Here is a 25310-nt window from a genome sequence, read left to right as displayed (position 1 = left end):
CTTGTGATTCAGGAAGTTGCTAAGAAACTATACAACAAAATTCACATGAAATCATCCTGACGAGAGGGCGGTTTTTCTTCAAGTGAGAGATGATTCTACGGGAAATTGTGTGGCTTCAGCTTTAAGGCTAACCCAAGGGGTAGTAAGTGAGAGTCTGCCTCATTTTACTTCCTGGATGCATAGCTGCAGCCCGGGTTGAGGCTTTGCTGTCAGTTTTCAGATGGAGGGAGATGCCTGGAGATAGGGTGACCAGACAGCAAGTGTGAAAAATTGAGAGGGGGGTGGGGGATAATAGGAGCCTATATTAGAAAAAGACCCAAAAATCAGGACTGTCCCTATAAAATCGAGACATCTGGTCACCCTACCTGAAGATGACAATCCAGACAGCTGTTGGTCCTGCCGAAGCTGGGTGTACATTGAGGAATTACCCATATCCAATGTACACCAGAACAACACTCTAGATAAGCTGGAACAAAGTGTGGGTGTGGGAGGCTTCATCACAAATTCAGAGGATCCAGAGGATCTGTGACTATATAGATCCAGTAGTCAAAACCTCCTTGAAGGGGATGCAGAGGGGCAGGGGCACTAGTTGTTATTCCAGCCCATGAGCTGGCAGAGGGGCTGTGCTGTATTGGGGAATTCCATTCCCTTGATGTCTGCCTAGTTCCTTGCCTGAAGTCTGATTACCTGGGCTTTGTGAAGGGAAGAGATTAATTTCCCCCTTTGGGAGTGTAGTTCTTTGATAAATAATTGGGCTATTGTTTAAAGGTCTGGGGATGCTGGATTCTCCTCTCACACCAGTTTTACCCCAGTGTAACTCCACTGAATTAAATGGAGTTAAATTGGTTTTACATCACTGCAGGTGAGACATGCATCAGGCCTAATATCTTCATGCTCACTGCTTTAGAAAGATTAAATCTTAAGGCTGAGTTTAGTAGTAGCAATCCAGTATTTTATGTTCTCCAAGAGCATGGTGGGGTAGATTGTTTCCCTTTGGTCTAGTGTGATTATACTGCCTAGATACCATGGTGAGTGACTCAAAAATATCATAGATAGATGATAAACAAAAGGATAATTATTCCCTTGTGATCTTAACTATTCATCTAGATTCCTTTCTGTCCTTCTCTGCCCCAGAGGATTAATACAGGCATCAGTTGTGTAAAATCACACAGCATCGCTTAGATAATATGAAGAAGAAATAGACAGCTACAGCAATAAAATGTTATTTTAATGATGGCAATTTTCTGGCCCATATTAATTTACCACATGCTCCAGAGGGCACTTTGTTATGAAGCTATTGCATCCAACGCTTGCCTGCTTTATTGAAAGGTGAAGAACAAAAAAGTTCCAAGAGCTGGCAGAGAATTTTATAACTGTTCTCACAATCTTGATAACTTGCTGTCTGTATTGAATGGATACGGAAGCAGCCACTAAAGATCACCGATGGGAGCGTCTGGAGGAGTAACTCTAGCCCATTGCAAAAACAAGGAAAGAGCTCAAACTTCCGCTCCCGGAAAGGGCCCGGGAGCTGAGGTAGGTGAAGAGGGGACCTGAGCCTCTTGCTCCCAGCCACTTCCCCCCTGCATCAATTTATCCAGTTCAGCAACATAACGAGTCTCCTCCTAGTGTCATTTCCCTCCCAAAGACATCCCTGTTTCTATTCCAGTCATGTTCTCCTGGTCCCCAGAATCCTTTGCATGGGCTCTAAGGAACTCTACAAATCATTCTTAGCTGTAGCTGAGAATCAAGGCCTCAGATGCACATAATGCCATTTGGGGCAAGCAGAAGCTTCACAGCCGAAGAAGGGAGATTTGGGTCTGTGTGACTCTAGTGGGCCCAGTACTACAGCCCTCAGATGGGCAACCTCAGATGGGTAACTTATGTCTAAAGCTGTCTGCGGTGTCTCCTCAGTAGTTTTGCCCTTGGGTAAAAACGTCCAGTTTTCAGAATCTGCTGTCAGAAAATTACAGATATAATCTGTCCCGTTGATATCCATTAAATACCCACTAACATCCATAGGAGGCCCCTGTAGCATGTGTTTGAACAATTATGCCTCACTCACCCCTTGTAAGCTATGCTGGCTCATAAGGCTGCATCACCAAAACAGAGTCAAATGATGTTCCATCCAAGTCTGCCTGCTGGCCCTGGCTCTGGTATGAGGAAGGCCAAGAAGAAATGAAAGCTTAGCTCACTCCACACTATTAGGTCACATTTACATATCTGACTTCTGGAAACTATTCACTGACCCCTGGAGAGCCCCAAGGAACCTGTAGGGCTGGAGACACAATTCAAAGGGCAAATTTCACATAACAATTGTCCTGAATCATAAAACTACAGCACAATACCAGGGGAGACTAAAACTCTTAGCACACAGAAAATGTAAGATCAGTTACCACTGTTTTGTTACCTCTGTTCAGAGTCAGAACCTTCCTTACAGTATTTCCCTCTTCCTATTGGGAATGCACTGGAACAGAAGTCACAGTACTTCTCAAGGTTCCATTTGGGAACCTTATGGTGTGGAAAAAAAATCCAGATGTTTACATTATTATTGTCATCCGTTGCTGAGGTTAAAATTAAGAGAGGAAGCGGAGACAGAAGAAAGTGACAGAGGAAATGTTCACATTGATTTTATCTGCTTTTCCAACTGTAAATGTTTTTACAAGCAACTCTGTCACACTGTGGGAGTGGGTGATGGTATGAAAGGAGCCATCAAAGTGAATTGTGTATGGAGAAAAGCAGACAAAAGACCCATTCAAAGAGACTGAGGAACAGAAGAGGAGCCAAGAGATACAGTTTGGGATGGAGCAGGGACGTCTGAACTTTTGATGCTTATCTGACACTCCAAAGCTGTTGAGGTTCACTCTTTCCCATTGCTAGTCAGAGAAGTGGCATTGCTATGTAATTATAGCAAGTGACTTGGAGTCAGGCTTCAAATCTCACCTTTGTCTTGATGGCTGTGTCTATGCACACTATGTCCAGGCTCTGACGCAGGCTTGAGCCCAAGCCTGTGCTTCAGTCCACACACAAATCAGTCCGACTCAGCTCAGCAAGCATTCAGGACCTGGGTCCTAGAACCCCGCTAGGGGAGTGGAGCACAGCTTGAGTCCTGCTGTAACTAGGGTCCAAATCCTGTCATTTTGCAGTATGGATGCAGATCAAGCTGCAGACCCATATCAGAAAGTCTTCGTAGTGCAGTGTGGCCACGTTAGCATGTCTGTGACACCCGAGTCCAGCGATTGTCCCATGCAATGTGGACAGACCTTGGGTGTCTTTGCGCAGAGCATTTTAATCTCTGTTTACTTCATTTTCTCCACCTGTAAAGTGGGGCTAATAATTATTTCTAAATAGCTTTGCGATCCTCAGCAGAAAGGTGCTATACTAGCGCAATGCATTATTATACGCTACATAATAAGGAACAATAATGGTAATACAGCCCTGACATCCAAGCTGTACATTATGCTTCGCTGATAGAATATTATCATTTAAAAGGTCAGCACTCTGATCCAGGATCACTATGGTTGCAATGTGTGCTCTTCACATGAGCTCTTTTGGCAAGCACATTTCTCATGGCAGGGGCTTTTTATTTGTACCCTTTGTTCTATTTAAAGATCTATGTTTTGCTCCCAAGGTATCTTTATTCCTAGAGAAGAAAAAAAAAATTAACAAAGGAATAAAGGTCACAGCACATTTCAGACAATGGCTTCGTACATCTCACTCGTGCCCATCTGCCCTGTCAATCCACACAGGATACATGTAGCAGCTGGATAATAATTAGGAATTATGGCTTGGAGGGCAACTTGTAAGTCTGATGGATAGTTCATGGCACTGATTTTCTTCCTTGCTGACACTAACAAAACACGACAGGGAAATAATCAAATGAAGTCAAGAATAAAATCAACGCAACTAGCTGCTGGAAGGGGAGACTCTTCAGCCCGGCACTCCCCTTCAATTACTGAAACACAGAGGTGTCTCCCAGATACTCAAGGTTGGGTCCCCATCCTGTGAGGAGCTGCGCATTCTCAACTCCCCACTGCGCTTGAGGGTATTCAGCACCTTCCAGGAAGTGCTCAGCACTGTAAGGGTGGGGCCCTTCCCGGGGAGCACATAACCCTCCCCACCACACACATCTGTGCTTTAGCAATGCGCTCACACCTAGTACTAGTCCTTTGCTTTTTTCAGTTACCTTTAAATGAACAAATTAAAGGGACATCGTGAAAACAGAAATTACAATGTAAGTCAGGGCAAATTCTAGACCTAGAAATGTAACAGAAAAAGCTTTGTCTGTGACACCAATAACAGAAAGATGAAAGAATTTTTAAAATTCTAATTTGTTCTCTTCACTATTATTGTTTCTTTTCTGCCCCCATCCCCCTTACACTTCATATAAAGTGGACAGTAAAACTAAGTGGATCAATTTCATTTCTCAATCGTAATCAGTTTCACTTCACAGTTTCACTTCACTTTGGGGTTTTTCAGCAGCCCTAAGACAATTCTGATACTCTTTTGAGTTGCAAACGATGCATGTGAATGTTTAAATGAAGCAGAAATGTTCTAAGCATATTACATCTTAGTAAACTACATTAGATGATATTTACTACTTACACAGTTCTTCAGAGATATCCAGATTGCTTTATGTTAGCCAATTTGTATAAAACACTTTTTTAAAATCCAGAATCTGAATTGTGGTATTGTCCCTTTAAATATGATGACATATGTCCTTAATGGTCTACAGAAAAATGTTACACTAAAAAATGTGATGAAACAAAGAAATACTGTAATACTCTGAATGAGAAATATTGATCTCCAGCGTCTACTTCAGAGAGAAGATAAGAGTTCTGCTACTACTACTAGCTGAAGGAACTCTAAAGTGGCAGAGGGCTGTGTTTTTTGACACTAAGGCTGAGGTTCTGGGCTCAGTTCCCCACATGTATGGGTGTGCAGTTTATACAGTAATTGTAGCTGCTGTCTGCAGCACATGCGTTCATTGCAAGATGAGTTTCAATATTTGCTATTCAACCACGTTCATTAATCAGGCTGACCCAAAGGTACAATATCTGTTCAAGATTTCTGAAATCTAAATCCCTTAGCTTGTGAAAATCTTACCCTCTTTTACTTTTCTTATAATTAGTGATCACGTCCATTTTGTTTCACCCATTTATTCTTTTAAAGTAAATGTGCCTCCCATTGCTTGAGGATACCCTCTTACTCCTTTGGCTCCTAGAAAAATGTACGATAGTTGGGAGCCCTGAAGGGACACTTTAATTCAAGAGGAAAATCCAGATCTGTGTAATTGGTGATGATCTACTGGACAATTCAAATCTAATAAGACAAGAGCTCATGAGATGGCAAAGAGAGATGGACACCCATAAAAATATGCATCATCTCAAAAGGATGTGACAGGATGAGATTAGGGTGGATTTTTATATTTATATATATATATATATATATATATATATATATATATATATATATGTATGTATGTACAAAGCCAATTACTGAAGTGCCATGCCAGATTGTGTGCTTAAATGAAAGAGCCAAGATTTTTCTTTCGCCCCTTGTCTGGATAGATGTTCATAACAAATGTATTAATAAAACTCAAACAACAAATATTGCTAAAAAAACATTGGCATCTACAGACATTGCAGTGGCTGACTCTGAACTGGGTTCTTTGAGGCTGCTGTGCCCCTGGAAGCCAAGTGAGTTTGATTAAATGTGCTAGAGAAAAGCCTACCTATAGGTACTGATGGGGAAAGAAGCCTGCCTTAAATGCCACTGCAGTTGTGTTGTAGCTGGGTCAGTCCCAGGATATTAGAGAGACTCTTCTTCAGGTCCGTGTAAGCTCAGAAGCTTATCTCCCTGACTAACAGAAATTGGTCCAATGAAAGATATTACCTCACTCACCTTTTCTCTTTAAATGCCATTGTAAGGTACGTCTCCATATGTATTTAAAAATCAGGACACTATGCCAGTGCAGTTTTGTTATGTGTTTAACCTTAGATAAACTCCACCTCCAATCAGCTGGGAGCTCTTCCCTGCTGTCCTTCCTCTTTTATCCACAGACGATGGGGTAGGTTCTCTTCTGCTGCCAAAGGGATTTGAAATGTCCTCCTGACAGACACAGATTGCACTGGATAGGAATCCTATTTCAGAGGGTGTGCAGCAGCTTTAAATTCTGAACAGAGTGCCATATGGCAGGAGCCCACTGGTTGGGGTTGCCTGGAGATGCACTGAAGTATCTCTGCCAATGTGCCTTCATCCTGAAATGGATCAAACTCAGTTCATTTCCAGTTGTGGGGTCACCCCCACAGCTCTGTCAAAATCCCTCTATCCCAACCTGCTTTATTCCTAGTTATTTTGGAGAGTCCCCTTCTCACAACTCTGCCAGGACACCTCAGTACTGCTCACCAGCATCTCTTGTTTATCCCAGTCCTGGGCCTCTCCAGTCATATAGAACTGAGTGTACTATCACACTGGTTGCTGGAGTATTATCTAAACAGGCTGTTATCCTCTCCTTTTTGCTTCTTGAACCTTTACAGCAAGCCCTCAAAAATGCAGGTCCTCAAACCAGCTTACTGCAGAGATTCCTCTATATTCCTGACTCACCTGGACTTGTTCCGTGTCAGCTCATTCCCCTACCTCCATTGCAAAGACATTCTAGGATGTCTTTGGACACTGGTTAAAAGCAGACATTTCGTTCACATGAATCCTCAATGATTTGGTTTCTCACTGGTTCTTCCGTCGAGCTGGAATCACCGGGGTCAGTGCACATCGGGAGGAACCTTCTTTAAGTGAGGACAACAAGATCAAGCAAACCAAGAAGCATTTGCTGACTGCAATTTTATATTGAGACTTGAAAAGTAAATACTTCCTGTTACTAACAATCAAAATATAACAGATTGGACAAAATGGCAGAGGAGGTTTAGAAAGATGTAGCTATGTCTATATCTCTGTACAAAGTAGAGGCCTGGGTGTCTATTTACTAGTGTCACTATTTTTTCTGCTGTCTTTTGCTTGTGCTATCTGAGGTTTTTGGTTTTTCTTCTGCTTCTGCTGCTGCTGCTCTTGCATTGAAAAGATGCACTTCATGGCTGTCAAAGTCTTTAATCTAATAAGGAAAATACAGAGAGGGTAAAGGGGGTTGAACTGTCTTGTAGTTTGAGGAAAGGTATCTATAAATCAGATCCTAAATATTTCATATGAGAAAAATAAAGCCGTGTTAGAAAGAGCACAATTCAGCAATATAAAGATATGATGCCTATTAATATAGCCTCCTTAGAAATGGGCTAACTCATTTAAATGCCCAAGACAGTCCTAATTGTGTCTTATTTGACTTGACCCCACACTCCTACTCCACCCATTGGGGCTCTGATTAGAAAATAGGAGAGTGCTAGATTAGTCTTACCTGTGAGAGTTGGAGCAAATTGCACAGAAACCAAATGAAAGCCACAACATAAGGTTGACTTTAGCTCTCCATTATACCAGAGAAACTCCTATCAAATCAGTTAGTCCCATCTGAGGAGGAGTACATTAGCGTGAACTAGGGATGTGTAAATCTGAGCCCACAGCATTCAGATGGTGGAGTTACAGCGCAGCATTTTGTTGCATGCTGATATTCACACCCTCATAGTCCAAACTGCGGGGCAGTGTAGACATGCCCTTAGAGCAGAATTCAGCCTCTAATGTCTCATTTTAGGCTTTGATAGGTTCTGTGGGCAGATTCCCATTGTGCCCAGTAGGAGATTCACAGGCATATGTCAGTGTGGAATCTGACAGAAATTTAGAGTTGGGAGAGGCCTACTGCGTGTTAGCATTCACCTATTCATCCAGAACTATTCTTTGGATTGTACAGTCAATTGCTTTGTCTAGGCTAGTTCTAAATGACTCAAGGGATGGAGTTTCTATCCCAGGCAGATTATCCTACAGTCTGAGACCTCACTCTGAGGACATTTTTACTAATAATCCCCCTACATGTTAGTTTTTCAGTTTCTTCCCACTGCTCCTCGTTAAATCCTCTGGGCCACCCTAAACAATTTCTCGCCCTTACTGAGGATTATGATGATTGCAAAAGTTCTACCTATTTAGGGTGCCTAAAAGTTTAGACAGCACCCCTCTACAACTAAGATCTGCCATCTTGAACTCTACAGATGAGGGGGATGTTTCTGTAGACACACCACTTTACTTATTAAGGGCTTCAGAGGCACAAAATCAGATTCTCTTCTCCCCCTTATTGTGGAAACACTAAAAAAACTGTGTCACTAATTTTTAAAAAATTAATTTGCAAGTGGCTTTTCACAAGACAATGCAATTTTACTCCTTTTAGAAAAGCATGCTTTTTAATTCCTCAGGAGTGAATGTCCAGTCTGTCAGTCCTGTTTTAATACTGACTACCATAACATGGCTGATGTAATCAGTACTGACTCATCAGAACAAGAAGATCTAAGGGTCCAACATCTAAGAGGTGATGTACCAGTCAGCTGAACTACAGGACCAAGTGGGCTCCTCCACTTCTGTGCAGGCTTTCCTCAAGCACTCATAGCTTGGTAAATGCATCTCAATATCATGGCACATAGCCCCACATATCCCCTGTTGCAATCTTCAGATCTCTACACAGGTCTGCCAGTGTGCCTCATACCTGACCTGTTTTACTCCTTGTTAAGCCACTGCTGGGCCTCTCCTAAGCAGAACATATCATTTATGCTAAATGTTGAAGCAGCTGAGTGATGGACAGATATAGAAATTATGATGACACTGTAAATAAAACAAATTTTGGGTTGACTTGAATTTGGGCAATCGTAGTTATGGAAGCCACTGATGGAAAATTAATGTGGAACAGCAAGATAGCTTGTCAGACGTCCAGACTTTTAAATAGTGGGGAAAAATTCATCAGCCATAACTGATCCCCATATCCATCCTGCCATCAGTACCAGCCATCACAATTCGAAGGTGCTCATCATCACAGTATCTAAGATAATGCACTGGCCTAATGCACGAGATAATGTCTTCCTCCACTGGTTAGTTCTAGTGATTATGGAGCCTCCTACTATTTCACAACTAGAAGGGTTCTCCTTTAGCTAACATGGTTGAAGCCAATGTTTAGGTGCTGAAAGTACCGCAAAATCAATGAACCCAGTTCTTCATGCAACACAACCCCTTTGACTTCAATGGGAGCAAGTGAGGGCATAATTGGGCCCAGTGGCAGAATACAGCTCTGTCCTTCCAAAACTCTCATACGTATATGATGCCTCTCACAAGCAAATCTTCTACTGACTTGAGCTCAGTTTTACGGTCACTGTGCTAAAGTCAGCATCTACCAAGAGGTATCACACGGTGGCATGATATCCAAATGGAATCAGTGGGTGAGGGGTGAGACAGAGGAGAGACCCTCATCAGTCCAAACAAAGAGTGTTTAAAGTTCATCTTCACTAACATAGCGGTGCAGGCTGAAAAACAAATGGCATGTTTTCCTGAGGGTCTCTGTGATCACCACATTCCCTACAGCACTTTTAAGGAAAGATCAGATTACACAGAGTCACCTTTTCCATTAAGCTCGCCACTTCCGCTGTAGCAAGTTGTCTCCTGAGTGGAGGGAGAGAAATGGCATCCTAAGCTAAAAAGACACCAATACTTTCCTTAGCCTCTCCCTGCACCAATTTTAAAAAAAAAGATATAGTTGACAATCAGGGTTAGAGAGGAACTAGCAGAAACCCCAGGGGGCCTGCAAAATAAGGCCTGGTCCACACTACAGCATTAAATCGATTTAAACAGCGTTAAATCGATTTAACGCTGTACCCGTCCACACTACAAGGCACTTAAAATTGATTTTAAGGGGTCTTAAAATCGGTTTCTGTACTCCTGCTCAACGAGAGGAGTAACCCTAAAATCGATATTACTATATCGATTTAGGGTTAGTGTGGACGGAAATCGAAGTTATTGGTCCCATTCTTTTACTGAGCTACCCAGAGTGCACCGCTCCGGAAATCGATGGTAGCCTGGGACCATGGACGCACACCACCGAAGTAATGTGCCCTAGTGTGGACGCGTAAAATCCATTTTATAAAACCTGTTTTATAAAATCGATTTTATTAATTTCGATTTTACTCTGTAGAGTGGACGTGGCCTAAGTCACTCTCATGCCTCTTCTTTCTCTAAAGAGCAAGCCATTGGTTTAAAAAAAGTCTTTAACAGAGGGCAGCTAATAGGGAACACCTGCAGATGTTTCAGCTAATTCCTGGCTTTTTAGGCAGCAGCCTTCCCTGGAACAGCTACTTACATCTTTAGCTTTGAGCGGGGAGTGTCCTCCCTCTTGGGCACTAAGGAAGACTCTTCACTAGCTGCCTCCGCTGAATCTTGTTGGTTCTTCACTTTGTCCTGGTCAGGGTCCTCCACAGGGATAGCACTGCAGAGACAAAAGGAATTGCATTTGGCACTGCTGACTAGCATTTCAAGAGCATATTTGGCATTGCCAGCGGAGGGCCAGAACCAGATGGCCAGACCTGAACACAGAAAGTCTAGGGCAAAGCCAGGAGCAGAATCCAGAGTCTGCTGCCTTGACCACAAGATCATCATCTTACATCCTGAAGAATGAGATTTTGTAACTATTATTACCTAAGCCTAAACAGCCACTAAATATTGGATCTAAAATTATCTAGCCCTTTTTTGAATTCCATCAATAGCCAAATGGAGAGGGGCATGCTGGTCTAGTAGATAGGACACTGGACTGGGAGTCAGGAGAGCTGAATTTTATTCCCAACTCTATCACTGACTAGCTGTGTGATCTTGGGCAAGTCACGTCACCTCTCTCTCAGTCTGTTTCCCATGCCACCCTTTGTCTGTCTTGTCTATTTGGATTGTAAGGAACTTGGGACAGGGATTATGTCTTCCTCTGTGTTTGTACAGCACCTAGCACAATGGGAGCCTGATCTCAGTTGAGGCCTGCAGATGCTACTGTAATATAAATGGTAGCAGTAAAATTCAGAGTTACTGTGTTCACATACACACCATTTACTCCAGCATTGTTTTTGTTGCACCCAGTTACACCAGTTCTGAATCTTGCCCACTCTCTATCTGGTTTCTAGAAAAGTGAGGGAGACTAAATCCCTGCCAAATGGTTAAACAAAACTAGGCTTCACCATGGAATATGGCAAAAATTTGCTGCGTCAAAGTGAAAGGGGGAAAAGAAAGCTTTTGCCCAAGTTGATATTTTGCCTTGTTCCCAGTAAAGCACCATATTCACTGGTGGAAATGATCCAAAGTTTGTCCTGAATTGCCCACAGAGCTGTGAGTGGAATCATGCCTCAGAATAAACGTGTGGTCTTTAAATGCGACATTATTTAATACAAAGCCAAACACACAATTCCTTATCATCACTCCTTGCAAGCTGGAACTAAAACCTTACCACCCTTTCCTAAATCCCTCCAGAAGCTCACAGTGGCTTGTGAGGGAGGGACCATCATTCTGCGGATAGTGTACACGGTGCCTGAATATTTGGGTCCTATTCACAGCTGTGCCATTACCTCACCATATTAGCAAAGGTAAACCTCTCTGAACACCTGTAAAATGGTGAGTTATGTGTATTCATCCATGTAAAGCAGATCTGTGCTGATAAGGATGGCTGCTTATAAGTGCTAGACTTTGGTTCATTTTTGCAGCGTGGCTCATGAGAACTAAGCCAGGGCCAGTAGTTTGTGGTCAGAGGGTTACTCCGGTGGTGGTGTAGATTTTAGGACTGGGTAGCTGGCACTGTTTATAGAAAAGAGAACATTGGGCGATGGGGGCGGGAAATCTCATGCAAGAATCAAAGAGAACAAGGTGAGACAAAAGTCAAGTTTGGGGCTCATTGAGCTTCAACAATTTCCCTTTAAAATGCATTTTTCCTAACTAGTTCTTTATACCCTTGCTAGCCCCCAGATAAAGCAGCACTTGCTTTACAAGAAACCGAATTTCCAGAGGGTTGCTAAAGGGTGAAGTGAATAGTGAAACTTCATTACACTAAATGGAGCAGATAGCTTTTGGGTAATGAAGTGATGAGCAGAGTCCATTATGAAATCCACCTGTGATCACATTCTCTTGTTAAGGGAGAATGCATACCTGCAATTCCCTTCTAATAGTTTCTGACTTTGTGTCGTTTATTCTTCTTAGCTAAATTAATTCATAAGCCTTATTACTCACAATCCCAGCAGGCTCCTGATGTACAATTTAGCACTAGTACTTGAAACAGACCATCTGGATCAGAGGCATCAAACTTTGCCCAAGTAAAGATGGCACTGACAACTCCTTGTAGGCAGCACCCCTGCATCAGCAATTACGCTGGCTGCACTACAGGACTTCATGGGTCTTAGTTCTGTTGTCCATGATCTGGACACTCGCTGTAGCTTACCCAAACCATTTGTAGCTAAACACAAACCATTAAAAAATATGCTATGGTAAATATGGACAGTCACAGACCCATGCACACGTGAACCCTCTTTATAGGGTGAAAGCATCAGGAATTTTAAATAGGTACATAAGGGCCTAAAACAGTGGAAACAGTGTGTTTCCATTGGTTAGGGGAGGGAAGGGGAGCAAAGCAGGACACCCACCTTGCATGCTGGAAAAGTGATAGCCATGGTGTCTCCTTCCAGGGAAATGGAGGCATAGTTGGGGAGGGAGAAATGAATGCAAAATGGCCACATGGTCCAAAGACAATATGGATCTACCTTATGGAGGGGACAGACGAGAACTGCTCCCATGCCTATGTAGAGTATAATCTTCGCAGGGCAGGAAATTTAGTCATTTGCATCTCTAAAGTATCACACACTCAGTAGCAGCCTCCCACAGCCCTAACACCCAGCACTAGCCATCAGCGAGCTGGCTGGACACATATGATTGGGCCCTATGATCGACACTGGGCTGAGGATCCGCCCCTTCAGCTCTGCTGTGCTTTAGCACATTTTCCTGCTACTCCTTTAACTGGGGTTTTTCAGGATAGGGCTCACAGAGAAGGAATTTTTTATCTCCACAGAAGACTTACCTGGTAGGTAGAGGTCTCATTCAGTTATAAGTAGATGTCTGTACACTGTAATGCATTGAAATAGGTCAAGGCTTTCATTCTACTTCACTACAAGTGGAGTTTTGCTTTGCTCAAGGTCACAATGACCCATCTAGCTGAGGTTTTTCTAAGACACCTGTCACTGTGGTATCATCTCAGCATGTACATAGGCAGATTCTGGTGTATGGAGCAAGAGAGAGGGACTGCAGAGTTGCAACTGAAATTGATGAGGAAAACATGTCAAAGGAGACTCTATACCACATTTGGAGAGCTAGATGCTAGCAAAGAGATGTCAGTATATAACATCATATCAATGGCCTCAGCTATATAATACAATAGCAGTGCCAAGGGAGGCACTGCTGTCCAAGTTAGAAGCTGGAATCTCGCTATGTCATTCCAGGTCAGAAACTGCATCGGCACTGAATGAAGGAATGCAGAGTGACACTGCAATACAGATGACAGCAGGAGTCATTGCATCCCTCAGCTGGGTGCACATCCTTTGAGAAGCACCCCAATCAGCCTGCTTTATGAGATCTTTGGGAGGAAGATATTGAAAGCTTAGTTCCCTTTTGCACTGACCTGATATAGTTATCACATGCTGTTTTGCAGGATAGATTGTGGAAGATCACAGCTTGGTGGAGGATCTCTTACATTAAGGGTGGAAATGCTTTGGGCTTTATTTTTCACTACTTGCCTCATTTTATCTTGGATTGTTCATGATAAAACAAAATGAGATTTCTCTTTGAAGTATCCATAAAGGAACTTGCAGCTCAAGCAATAGAAATGGCTGCTATCCAAGGAAAGCCAGCAGTCCACAGGTGAGACCATGCCTTGGAGCTGCTTCCCTTTCCAATCAAGAGCTAACAGCTTTAATTTCAAGTGCTCCAGCTGCTATGGTCTGTTATTTAGATACTGAGGGTATCTTGGGCATAATGTAATGAGATGCTTAGCTGTGGCAATTGCTGTCAACATGGGCATGGTTAAACTGTGTCCCAGGTTGGGGAAAATGTATTCACACAGGCTTTAGGGTTTTGTTGTCATCTTCCTGTGCAAAAGGGGTGTAAGTGGGTATAAGTCATGGATACTGCCATAGAATAAAACCTCTAATTTTCCAGAAGAACAATAATTTGTGTTGCAACTGGCACGTTTTTCATTATTCTTGTCAGAATTTTTATTAACATTAGTACTGGGTCTTTCCAGCTAACTGCACCGACTGTGTCGGTGATCATATTGTGTGCGAGGGTGACTGTACCTCAGGAGACTTATGGGGATACTGCAAAGAGGAGGCTGATGGATCAGCAAGTCTGATACACATTTTAAATGGTCAGCTGTAACCCTGCTTTCAGAGCACTGGACAGAGGCTGCCCGTTTGGCTCAGACAGGCACATTCTATAGTTTATTACCAGTGCAATTAGCAGTCTTTTACATCTTCTTTTTCTGTTCCTTCCAGCAATGTCCACATTATTCCAAAGTTGGAGGCACTGTGATTGAAAGGCGAAGATAAAGGACTGGAAGACAGAAGATCTAGGCTTTGTTCACAGATTTGCTCCTGACTGGGCTTGGGAAAGTCACTTGATAATAGAACTGGTTGGAAATATTGTAGAGGGTGCAGTTCCACTGAAATGTTGAATTTTTGGCCAAAAATCAAAACCCGAAAACGTTCAGATGAAAAATGAAATATTCAGTGTGGAAATGCAGCTGCTGTACCTCATGGCAGTTACAGTTTGGGTGTTCCATGCTCCCATTCTCCTCTATAGGCCAGATTCCCTGATCAGACTCCATCTCTCATGATGAATCACTTCCTTCGCTCGAGGGAAGGCAGTACATCAGGTAAGGCCCAGGGCCACAGTGCATCACAGAAGATGAAGTTTAGTTGAAGAGTCCAGCCCAGGGAGGAGAATGGGGACATGTTGCAAGTAAACTCCATTCAGTTTTCAGCCAAGAACAACACACTTCTCAGTTTTGGGGCACCTGTTTGATGAAGAAAATCAAACATTTCCAGAGAAAGGTGACGCTTCACCAAAAGGTTCATTCTGTCAAAAACCAATTTTTCCTTTGAAAAACAGTTTTGACAGAACATTTTTGACCAGCCATACTTAACCTCTTTACTCTGCAGTTTCCCTGAAGAATCGAGATGATACTTTCCCACTGTAGTAAGGTGCTTTGAAAGCCATGAATTAAAAGCATCCTATGAAGTGTTATAAAGCTGAGGAAATCCTTCATGCCAGCATAGACTCTTGCCACCTGGTATTTGCCTGAGCAAGAAATTGCTCTGTGGTTGCATACTATGGGAGAGGATTTCCTGTGGTTTTAAGCACTAAGATCAGTCAGAACTCAAGTTCTCTGAAGACCTGGATTCAGTTTTCAGTGGGCTGTGCTTTTCAGGGAATATTACCATAAAATTAATGCTTGAAGTAACATCATTCTCAGGATTCTCCTGCATGGTGCTTTGAAAGTTTCCTCCAGAATATTGAAGAAAAGCACCAGGAAAGAAATGAAATACAAAAATGAATGTCAGAAGAAAAGAAAAGCTGGAATCAAATCAACATTGGCTTTATCCAAGAGCCTTTAAAAGGCAGAAGTTGTTTTGGTTTGATTTTGGGGGATGTCAGAAAGTTTCACCCCAATGTACATGGAGGGCTAGTCAAACTTCCAACAACAAGAACAAAGCTCCAAATGACCCGCCTATAGACCTGATTTTCAATCAGTTTCCTTTGTTCCCTCCATTACTTGCTTTAATTTGAAAGCATTTTAACTATTAGCAAAGTTCCAGCCTGTGTCACCGCACTCAATTATTCACAGCAATGGACAGAGACATTGACGGACTGCACAGGCATTAATGCAGTTTAGGACTGGGGGCGCCTGGCACTCTGATAATTTATTACAGCCGATTATGCAGACCAGCAGAAACTCAGGGACTTTACTTACGATAAATGTGCAATGCATAATCCATCACTACCTGAAACATTAACTGGATAACCCAGTTCCTTAGTCTCGGTGGGATTTAAGGCGCCAGTGGTTGCCCGAGACACAGTCTAGTATTGTTTTCTGCATACCCTCTCCTGGGATAAATTTCACTGTAGGTGCATTCAATGCAATAGCAACACTATTGCAATATTATTAGTGCTAATAAAAAATAATAGCAATAGCACTGAGAAACAGCAGGGACCTCAGACTCTTAAAGCAGCTGAGCAAATCTTATGACTTCTGCATATTTTGCTGCTGTCATGTTGAGCCTTTAAAATATATAGTTCAAAATGGGCAGTACTCTAGGAAGCGCAGTTCTGTCTTAGATTGTCTATTTGTCTTATGACAAAGCCATTATGTATTCACCTTCCTCTTACTCCCACTCTCTGACTTGTTTCAACAAGAAAAATATTGATCACTTGCTATGACTTCTTAGGAACCAAGCGGGTGGGGTTGGATATGGACCTGTCTTTAAATGTTTCATAAACAGTTCCGCTACCTCTGACCTTTCCTGAAAACTCAGTGCCACAGATTTGTCTCACTGACCTTCAGACTGACAGGTTTTCCTTTTTTTTGCCACTTTCTAGCATTCCTTTTCTATGTTGAATACATCCTATTATACAAGCCTTCAGCTTATTTTCCTGCCCACTCCCCAGGCAGTTCACAATGGCACGCACAGAAGAGAACACAGCTGTGGTCATTTCCTGTTACTGGCTGAACTTGGTAGCATGGTTCTGTTTTCTTGTTTGTTTTTAAAAAATACACCACCACTAACCTGCATTAAATCCTTGGGAGACTCCAGCCATTGACTGCAGCCCTTGTTCTCTTCTTGTCTATGAAAAGCCATCATCTAATTATTAGGTTTGTGTAAAACTTGATGGCCCTGACTTCTCCCCTTCTGCACGGTCCCACATCTCCAATTACTCCCACTCCCAAGTCAACTTCAGCACAACTGGAACTGAACTCCTCCACTGTCTCCTTTCTCCATCACCAAATGTGCCATTCTCCCCATTACCCATGTTTGGAAGGGCACTGCTATCAGACTTAGCCCTGTTCATCTCCCTCGCACCTCTAGGCTGTCGCCAAACCCTATTCGTTCTTCCACTGCAGCATCTAGCCAAGCTGTGATTTCTTCTCCAGACTGACAGCTAAAAGACTTGCCATTTAGTGAGCCCTTCTCCCTGTCTCACCTGCGCCTGCTGTAGTCTCTAGGGGTCCACAGCTGAGGCAGGAAGGAAGAATTTTGCCTTACATTTATACATTTTCCACACTACAGATTCCTGGCTTCAGACCAGCAGAAGGGAAGGTGGAAGCCCTTAGGAACAAACAGTTGATCCTTTCTCCTGTTTTTGTGAGCCAATATATTTATGACCATGGGAGGGGTTGGGTGAGGAGGAGCCACGTTCCACCTCACTCTCCCACCCGTCCTTCCTCCCCATTCAGCACGTTCTGCAGGGAGAATGAATGCTTGCAGCCACAACGCAATGTTTCTCTGCTTCCTCCCTTATCTCGGCCTCATCCGTCAGCCTGAGTGTAAGATCACGGACAAGCCCCAGTGACGTAAAATGGCTTCCTGATTCCCAAAGCTCTGCCATCCCACCGCAAGGAGACATCTTGTGATCAGCATGCTACTGTCCCACTCCAAGAGGATGTGTGCTGAAACATGGGGCCGTCTGGGGCTCTGCAGCGTTCTGCCCCAGGGCTGTGTGAAACGCTGTTCAGTCTGAAATACAGCAAACATCGCTACTGAGGGTCACTCCCTGGGACACAACAGCCCCCAGATAGACCTGAGTCTTGTGCCATCATTGTGCCTTCTGAACAGACCCCACTCCCCAGACATCTAAGCCTCATTGCACTTGGTTAGTGCCTGGCTGTTATCTAAAAGTCCGTCCTAATGAGGTTCCTCTATCATCTTTTTAATCCAATTTAATCTATCCTGTGCCTTTATTTTAAGACTAGTGGGTTGGCTCCAAATTTCCCTCCACAGTGATCACAGCCTCACATGTAAGCTCTCAAATCCATTCCAAATGCACAAAGGCTGGGAGCTCACTAAGACCCAGAAGAGAAATAGGGCCAAATCTATCCCAGGTTTAGGCCTGTTGACATTAATGGAAATGAAGCAGGGATGGATTTGGGATCCGAGTGCTTTGTGTTACTCTTGACTGACCATCCCCCCCACCCCCAAGTCATACAGCCAAGCAGCATGGACTGGCTCCAGAGTTGGCTAGAGAGCGGGTTTGCAGAATGTGCATGATTTGGGTCAGCAGCTTTCCTCTCGGCTCTGAGAATGCATTTTATTAAACCTTTATACCCAAACACATAGTGAGAAAGTATGATGGTCCCCAGACAAAATCTGATAAACTGGCTCTGTCTATCTGGAGGCCATGCAAAGTAGTGCCCCTTTGAGGTGACCCCTACTACAAGTAAGCAGCTTGGAAAATGTCTATGATCCTGGGTTTAAAAGGCTGATCAGTTTAGCCCTGTACCAAGGATCCGCAACCTTTGGCACATGGCCTGTCAGGGAAATCCTCTGGCGGGCCAGGATGGTTTGTTTGCCTGCAACGTCCACAGGTTTGGCTGATCGCAGCTCCCACTGGTTGCAGTTTGCCGTTCCAGGCCAATGGGGGCTGCGGGAAGCGGTGGCCAGCACATCCCTCAGCCCATGCTGCCAGTGGATTTCCCTGACAGACTGTGTGCCAAAAGTTGCAAATCCCTGCCCTATACCATATAGAACCTGCAGGATTTTCTATGTTCTATTTATAGTGACATAGGAACTGCCATATCACATCAGACCCAGGGTCCATCTAATCCACTATTATGTCTCCGGTGATGGGCAACATCAGATGGTTTGGAGGAAGGTGCAGGAAACCTCATAGAAAACAGTTATAGAATAACCTGCCCAGAGAGAAAGTTTCTTCCTAAACCTGATGTCCTTACTCAGACAAACATCCATTGAAGTCAATGGGAATTTTGCTTGGAGCAAGGACTGAATAAAGTATCAGGCCCTCAAATTTTAGTACAGTTCAGAAATATAAGATGCCAAAAAAGAAAATGAACAACAAAGGAAGAGAGAGAAAGAGAGTGCATGCACTGACCTTGTCAGCGTCTTAAAGGGAACTTGCAGTTATAGAGGTTTCAGTTATCTTAGCCTACAAAGGCATACATTTCCTGCAGGCAAACCACTAGTGCCCAGCAGTGAAAGGTTCAACCACCCTTGCTGTATCCATCTACTACACTGAGACAGGTTCCAGTACACAGTGCAGTCTGTGCTTCCTGTCCAAGAGCAGCAAGATTAAAGTGAAAAAGGAAATAAGTTAACACTGTTCCTGGATATTTTTGCTACCCATATTACAGCTACATTAAAAATAACGTCGGCCTCCATGCACATGACGGCAGAGAATGTTACATACCAGAGGAACGAACAGCCATTAGTCAGCGGTGGGGAAGGGTTACTGTAAGAGACTGCAAATGAGTTCATATCCTTCCTATATAATACGTGCAGCTCAGGATTTTCTCATCTGGCCTAACAAACTCCCGACACCCAGCACCAATTAACCCTTTGGATGCTAGATGTGCTCTTTGGGGCACACACTTTAGCATAGTGCAGTGATTGTGGATGGAATCTGGGCACGGACCTTTCATTGCTAGTTTACAGACCAATGCCTGCTGCACGCACAGCATGACATATTCCCTTGAAGCACTGGGAAATAGTTTATTTGGAGTTACCTGTTTTCAATAACAGTTAATGTTTAATGCTTTTCCTCTGGGGCTCTGTAAGTGCTTTACCAAGGTGATTCAGCATTATTGTCCTCATTTTACACATGGGACGGTCTAAGGGATTTTATGGAGCAGAACTCTCACTGAAAGGAATTGGGTGCCTAAATCCATTAGGTGCTTTTGAAAATCTACCTGGTGACTTGCCCAGCGTCACACATCAAGATAATGGCAGAGTGGGAAATAATACTGATATCTCTGCACTGCCAGTCTAGGTCCTATCTGTTGGGCCATGCTGGCCCCCAGTTCAAGTAGGCTGTTACCTTTTGAATACTGTGTTTATTTGATTCATTTGTATATTTATTTCTTTACTGTAGATTTCATTTATTTTATTTTACTTATAGCTGAGCTGTGGTTTTGATTTGTCTAGTGCACCTTTTGTGCATCCATTTAATTGGATTTAGAATGGGATTTTCAAAAGTATCCATGTGCACACTGTAATCAGAAGTGTGACTGCAGCATGTGTAGACATTCATTTTGGAAGTGAATTAAGATAAACTGAATTAAGGTCACATTAATTTGGAATAACAGTATCCGCCAAGAACTTAATGCAGTTTGACTAGCCCATTTCAAGTTCACACCTTTAGTTGATCTGGATTAACTTTCTTGGATGTCCCCCTGTAGACAAACCCTGACTCAGAAGCACAAATCTCATTGAAAATCAGATTGATAGCTGCTTGAGTACATAGCCAGGGTCCTAGGCAGGCTTGTGCAGCCTGCGCTGCTCTGGCTTCACTGCTATTGTTTGCTAGATTGAAGTGACCTCTGGATTTTTCTATGCCTGTGGGCAGGGCCAGCTCCAGCTTTTTTGCTGTCTCAAGCAGCAAAGCGAAAAAAAAAAAAGAGATAAAGCTGACTGGCAGCACTTCGGTGGCAGCTCAGTCGTGCTCCTCCATTCTTTGGCGGCAATTCGGCAGCGGGTCCTTCTCTCCCTCTCTTCCTCTTTGGTGGCACATTGGCAGCAGCTCAAAGAGGAAGAGAGGGACAGAGGGACCCTCTGCCGAATTGCCGCCGAAGACCCGGACGTGCCGCGCCTTTCCATTGGCTGCCCCAAGCACCTACTTCCTTTGCTGGTGCCTGGAGCCATCCCTGCCTGTGGGGTGGGAGAAGGGGAGCAGGATTTGCCTCTAAAAGCAAAGGGGCTCAGAATGGGAAAATCCTTCCATGTGCCTGGCTTGTAAACACTGAAGTCAAGATACTCAATAGCATAACCCTAAACTTTGAGTCAGGTCCCGGAGCTCAGACTCCAGCCTTGCTATAAAACAGAGAGGAGAGTGTTGATACTGAAGCACCCTCAAAGGCCTGGACTGTGCTTGAGGTGGATGGGGAGGGAACTAAGTTCCCATCCTGCCTGTATAACTGGCTTTGAATTAAGTGATAAAATTGCCATTTCCTTGGCATCTAATATGTCATGTAAACTGGCCAAACAAGCACACACTTGATGCATCTTGCATGTGCCAGGCAGTTCCCTTGGGACCTCTGTGGACCGCTAAAACACCATGGCAAGAGCACAGAGGCTGGAGTGGTGCAGTGAAGTAGATAACTGCCTGCTGGTTACAATGTAAGGGCTACATTTTATATATATATATTTTCTTCAGATATAAAAGGAGAAAAACCTGTCAATGAATGTAAAAATATATGCATGGTAGTAAATGTCTCAAGGTGACTCCAATGAATGCATCTCCCTACCTAAGAGATACAGCCTAAAGTATGGGAGAGTTTAAGGGTTTGTCTACACAGGGAATTATTTTGGAATATCTATTCCTGTATAATTCCTTGTGTGGATGCTCTGATTCTGGAATAAGAGTGCCTTATTCCAAATCAGTTTAATTTAGAATACTTCTGGAATAAGGGCATCCACACATGGAGTTAATCCGGAATAATTATTTTGCTTTAAATTCACACCCTACCTTAATGTGAATTAAATTCTCACTGTAGACATGTCCTACCTGTGGTATCGTTCAGCTATGTCTCTGAACTGCAAGTGGGACATGATGTTACAATGTAGCTCCCAGCGGAATAGTGGTGGGCTATTAAAAACTGCAGTTTGACTCCCAGCAGTAACTAAGTTGAACAGATTCCCATTCCAAAGATGAGGAAACCCGCAAATACCAGAATAAAGGTGAACGCCTCAGTGTGGCAAAATATCCATGTCTTGATGGCAGGCGTAGCAGAGTAAGGGGTTATTGAAATCTCAGGCAGTCAAGATGGAGATGTTCAGTTGTGGTTAAATTCTCAACTTGGCTTTGAAAAGCTCAACCCAAAAGTGTAAGGCAGCCCACTGACTTCTTTAACTGAAATGTAACAACATGGCAGCATCTCCTCCACATCCCTCAACAGCATCCTTCCCAGTATGTGCTAGGCCGGGCCTTAGGGAGTTGTGCCTGAGCTCTGGGCATGCCCACACAGAAAGGTGATCGATAAAGCTCTTAGTTATCCTCAGTCACAGTGATCTGAATTAAGGAGTTTCCAGGAACACACGAGGGGAAAATATCCCACTTGGTCTTACTTTTTTACTTCCATTATTTTTTCCGTTCACCCTGTTTATTAACTGGAATGGCCGATAATGACATTATCAATGCGCCCACGCTCCTTATCACAGCCCCCTCGATTTCTCCTAGTTAGCCAGGTTCATGTCACAAACAGACCTCAGTGTGACATGGGGCCCCTTTCCCCGCATTTCCTGCTTTACCTAAATTTGAAACTTTCTGGCAGGAAGTGACCCATCTTGCAGTCGAGGCGAGCTTGGCCGATCTGCTTCAGCAGGTCCTTCTTGCTGCAGCCATATCCGTTGAAAACACAGCCCCCGAAGAGCAGCTTCCCTCCAGCGTACATCTGTTGACAAACAGGCAGGAAGAAGAAAGAGGAAAAAAATGCTTTGCCATAAAAAAAAATAAAACCAAGCGTGAAAGCTTCGGCCAAATGGCTTCCCTTTCCTGTTTTGCACAGGACTCTTGGATGTTTTCACCCAGTGGTTAGGGGCTCTGAGTGCTGCAAACACACTTTCTGCCTTCAGAGCAGTTAACACTATCAGTGCTGACTGGAATTCAACTTAGAGTTTTGAAGTGGAAAAGTATGGGACTGTCCTCCACACTGTGAAAGCACTTTTGCCAGCAATGTTTCTGTGAAACCGCTGGACATCAGTGACAGCTAGATACTACACTGTACTTTAGGAACAGCGTAGGGTAGATTGGATGAGATCATAACATACATATGGCTGCATGAATTCCGGAGCTATTCAAGATCAGAAAGCTATGCAGAGTTTGGTGATTTCCCTTCTCAGGAGTTTTTTTGGGGAAAATATTGTAAGTTCTGATTTGTGGTAGTTTTACACCCAATGAGTTTTTTTCTGAGCCAATCTCAAATCTCAAAACATTCCCTCTTCTTCCTCTGGAATAACTGTTGTAAGCATCATAGAGGCTGGAGGACAGGATGTCTGAACAATTAATAGAAGTGTGAATGGGACAAATATGAAGCTGGTGATGTGAGTGTGTCGATACAGGACAACTTTTTTCCATTTGCATGCCTCACTTTATTTATAAGTGCTGGTTAGGAATAGAAACAGAAGCCTGAAAATTCAAGATGGATGCTGTTTATATGATATCAGGTAACTTCTGGGCCCTGTTTTCTTGAGACCTCGAGCCTAATCTTGCAGATCAGAGGATCAAGGAAGCACTAGAGCAGTGCAAAAATTAAGGGTTATTTACATTTTCTTTTGATCATTTGTTTTAGTCTATGTGGGTTTATTAACCCCTTTCCCTGGAATTTAAGGCCAAATGAACCCAAATTCTCAAAATAATACCCACTGGAAACAGCTGTTTTTTTCCTGGGTTGGGATGAAAACTGCAGCCAGCTGAAAAATAGGAAGATTTTTTGTGAAAACTTTTGCAAAAATTCATCAATTTAACTCTATGTGTGTTTGTGTGTGTCAAAATTTGAATGTTTTCAAGCATCTCTTGAAAACTGGGATGTATTTTTCACAAAAAACTATTCATGAACATTTCACCCTTTTTAATCAATGACAAGTTAACTCTGAAACATAACTTGTTTCACTGCTGACCATTTTAACTTAAACCTCCAGGTAATGGGGATTGTGGGCAACCTTTTTAGTAATGGGCACTTCTGCTTACATTCCGTGGTCTGATCCCTAGTTAGAAACCACTTGAATCCAGAGCTTTCTGGTTTTCCTACTCTAGCTTGGAAATCAATCCAAAGCTGGGCCCAGATTTTCAACTTTCTACAAATCTGGGTTCTAAATTCTTGGGTAAAACTCAAGCTGAACCTCTGAGTCTGCTGAGATTCATCAGTCTCTACTACAGGGAGTCTTCTAGCCCTCTCTGCAGTTTCTTCATACCACTCCAGTGATGTATATGTGTCAAAAAGGGTTGAAATGGGTCTAGGGTGACCAGATGTCTTGATTTTATAGGGACAGTCCTGATATTTGGGGCTTTTTCTTATATAGGTGCCAATTACAGCCCCCCTCCCCCCGTCCTGATTTTTCACACTTGCTATCTGGTCACCCTAAATGGGCCTGTGGAAAATTCCCTCAGGAAGGGGACGACACAGGTAGTCCTACAGCACAACCTGTGCAACCCTGAGCACAAGGGGCTGGCTGGGTGCAGGAAGAGAGGCGTGTCTAGAGCAGGGGTAGGCAACCTATGGCATGTGTGCCAAAGGCAGCACACAAGCTGATTTTCAGTGGCACTCACATTGCCTGGGTCCTGGCCACCAGTCTGGAGGCCTCTGCATTTTAATTTTATTTTAAATGAAGCTACTTAAACATTTAAAAAACCTTATTTACCTTACATACAACAATAGTTTTGTTATATATTATAGACTTATAGAAAGAGACCTTCTGAAAACGTGAAAATGTATTACTGGCATGTGAAACCTTAAACCAGAGTGAATAAATGAAGTCTTGGCACATCACTTCCAAAAGGTTACTGACCCCTGGTCTAGAGTACTTCATTTGTTGTGGAATACAGAAGAGCACAGCTGTGGTTGATGGCAACTGCCATCAATTAGACCAGCCTTAGGATCTGCTCCAACTTACACTGGGGGCCAAATCCCTATCCTCAAAAAAATTTTTCACCCCTGATGGGGCATGAACCTACAATATTTGATTTAGAAAGCCATTACCTTATCCATTAGGCCACTAGGGCCCTCCTAGCCTCAAAGTTATCACAAAGCTACCTTTGCACCCACCTCTCCTGGGCTGAGCCTCCTGCTAGGCACAGCATGGTAACAGGCCCTTCAACTTCCACTTTCTACTTACAGCAGGATACATTCTGCAGCGGCTTTTGTGTAGTTCAGGATTTGCAATGAATAGATAAATACCTGATCCATATAATGTAATATATAATAATATGATATAACATAGTCTTGACAGCTCTAGAAACTCTGTTCCCAGGTTGGGGCAGTGCTGAAGAAGCGGTATTGCAATTCAATACTGAGCATTCTATTTTTTCCATAGTGTCCTTTGCACATAAAATCATAAGAGAAAGGGAAGATTTCAAGCCAAGACTTAACAGAGGAGAGGTGA

General features: G+C 43.2%; 1 protein-coding gene across 1 annotated transcript in view; it reads right to left on the bottom strand.

The window, feature by feature from the left end:
• Positions 1–5687: 5687 nt before the first annotated feature.
• The window catches only part of C7H3orf20 (chromosome 7 C3orf20 homolog), a 52843-nt gene continuing 33220 nt past the window's right edge, over positions 5688–25310 (bottom strand). The window contains exons 13-15 of the mRNA XM_030568472.1: positions 22461–22603; positions 10271–10396; positions 5688–7105 (exon numbers count right to left, since the gene is read on the bottom strand). Coding sequence (XP_030424332.1) covers positions 6973–7105; positions 10271–10396; positions 22461–22603 — 402 coding nt within the window. The 3' untranslated portion in view covers positions 5688–6972. The remainder of the gene's footprint in view (positions 7106–10270; positions 10397–22460; positions 22604–25310) is intronic.

The sequence above is a fragment of the Gopherus evgoodei genome, chromosome 7, assembly GCF_007399415.2.
Source record: "Gopherus evgoodei ecotype Sinaloan lineage chromosome 7, rGopEvg1_v1.p, whole genome shotgun sequence".
In the NCBI taxonomy this organism is placed as follows: Eukaryota; Metazoa; Chordata; order Testudines; family Testudinidae; genus Gopherus; species Gopherus evgoodei.
The sequence above is the reverse complement of the archived record's forward strand: the minus strand, read 5'-3'. Positions and strand labels throughout refer to the sequence as shown.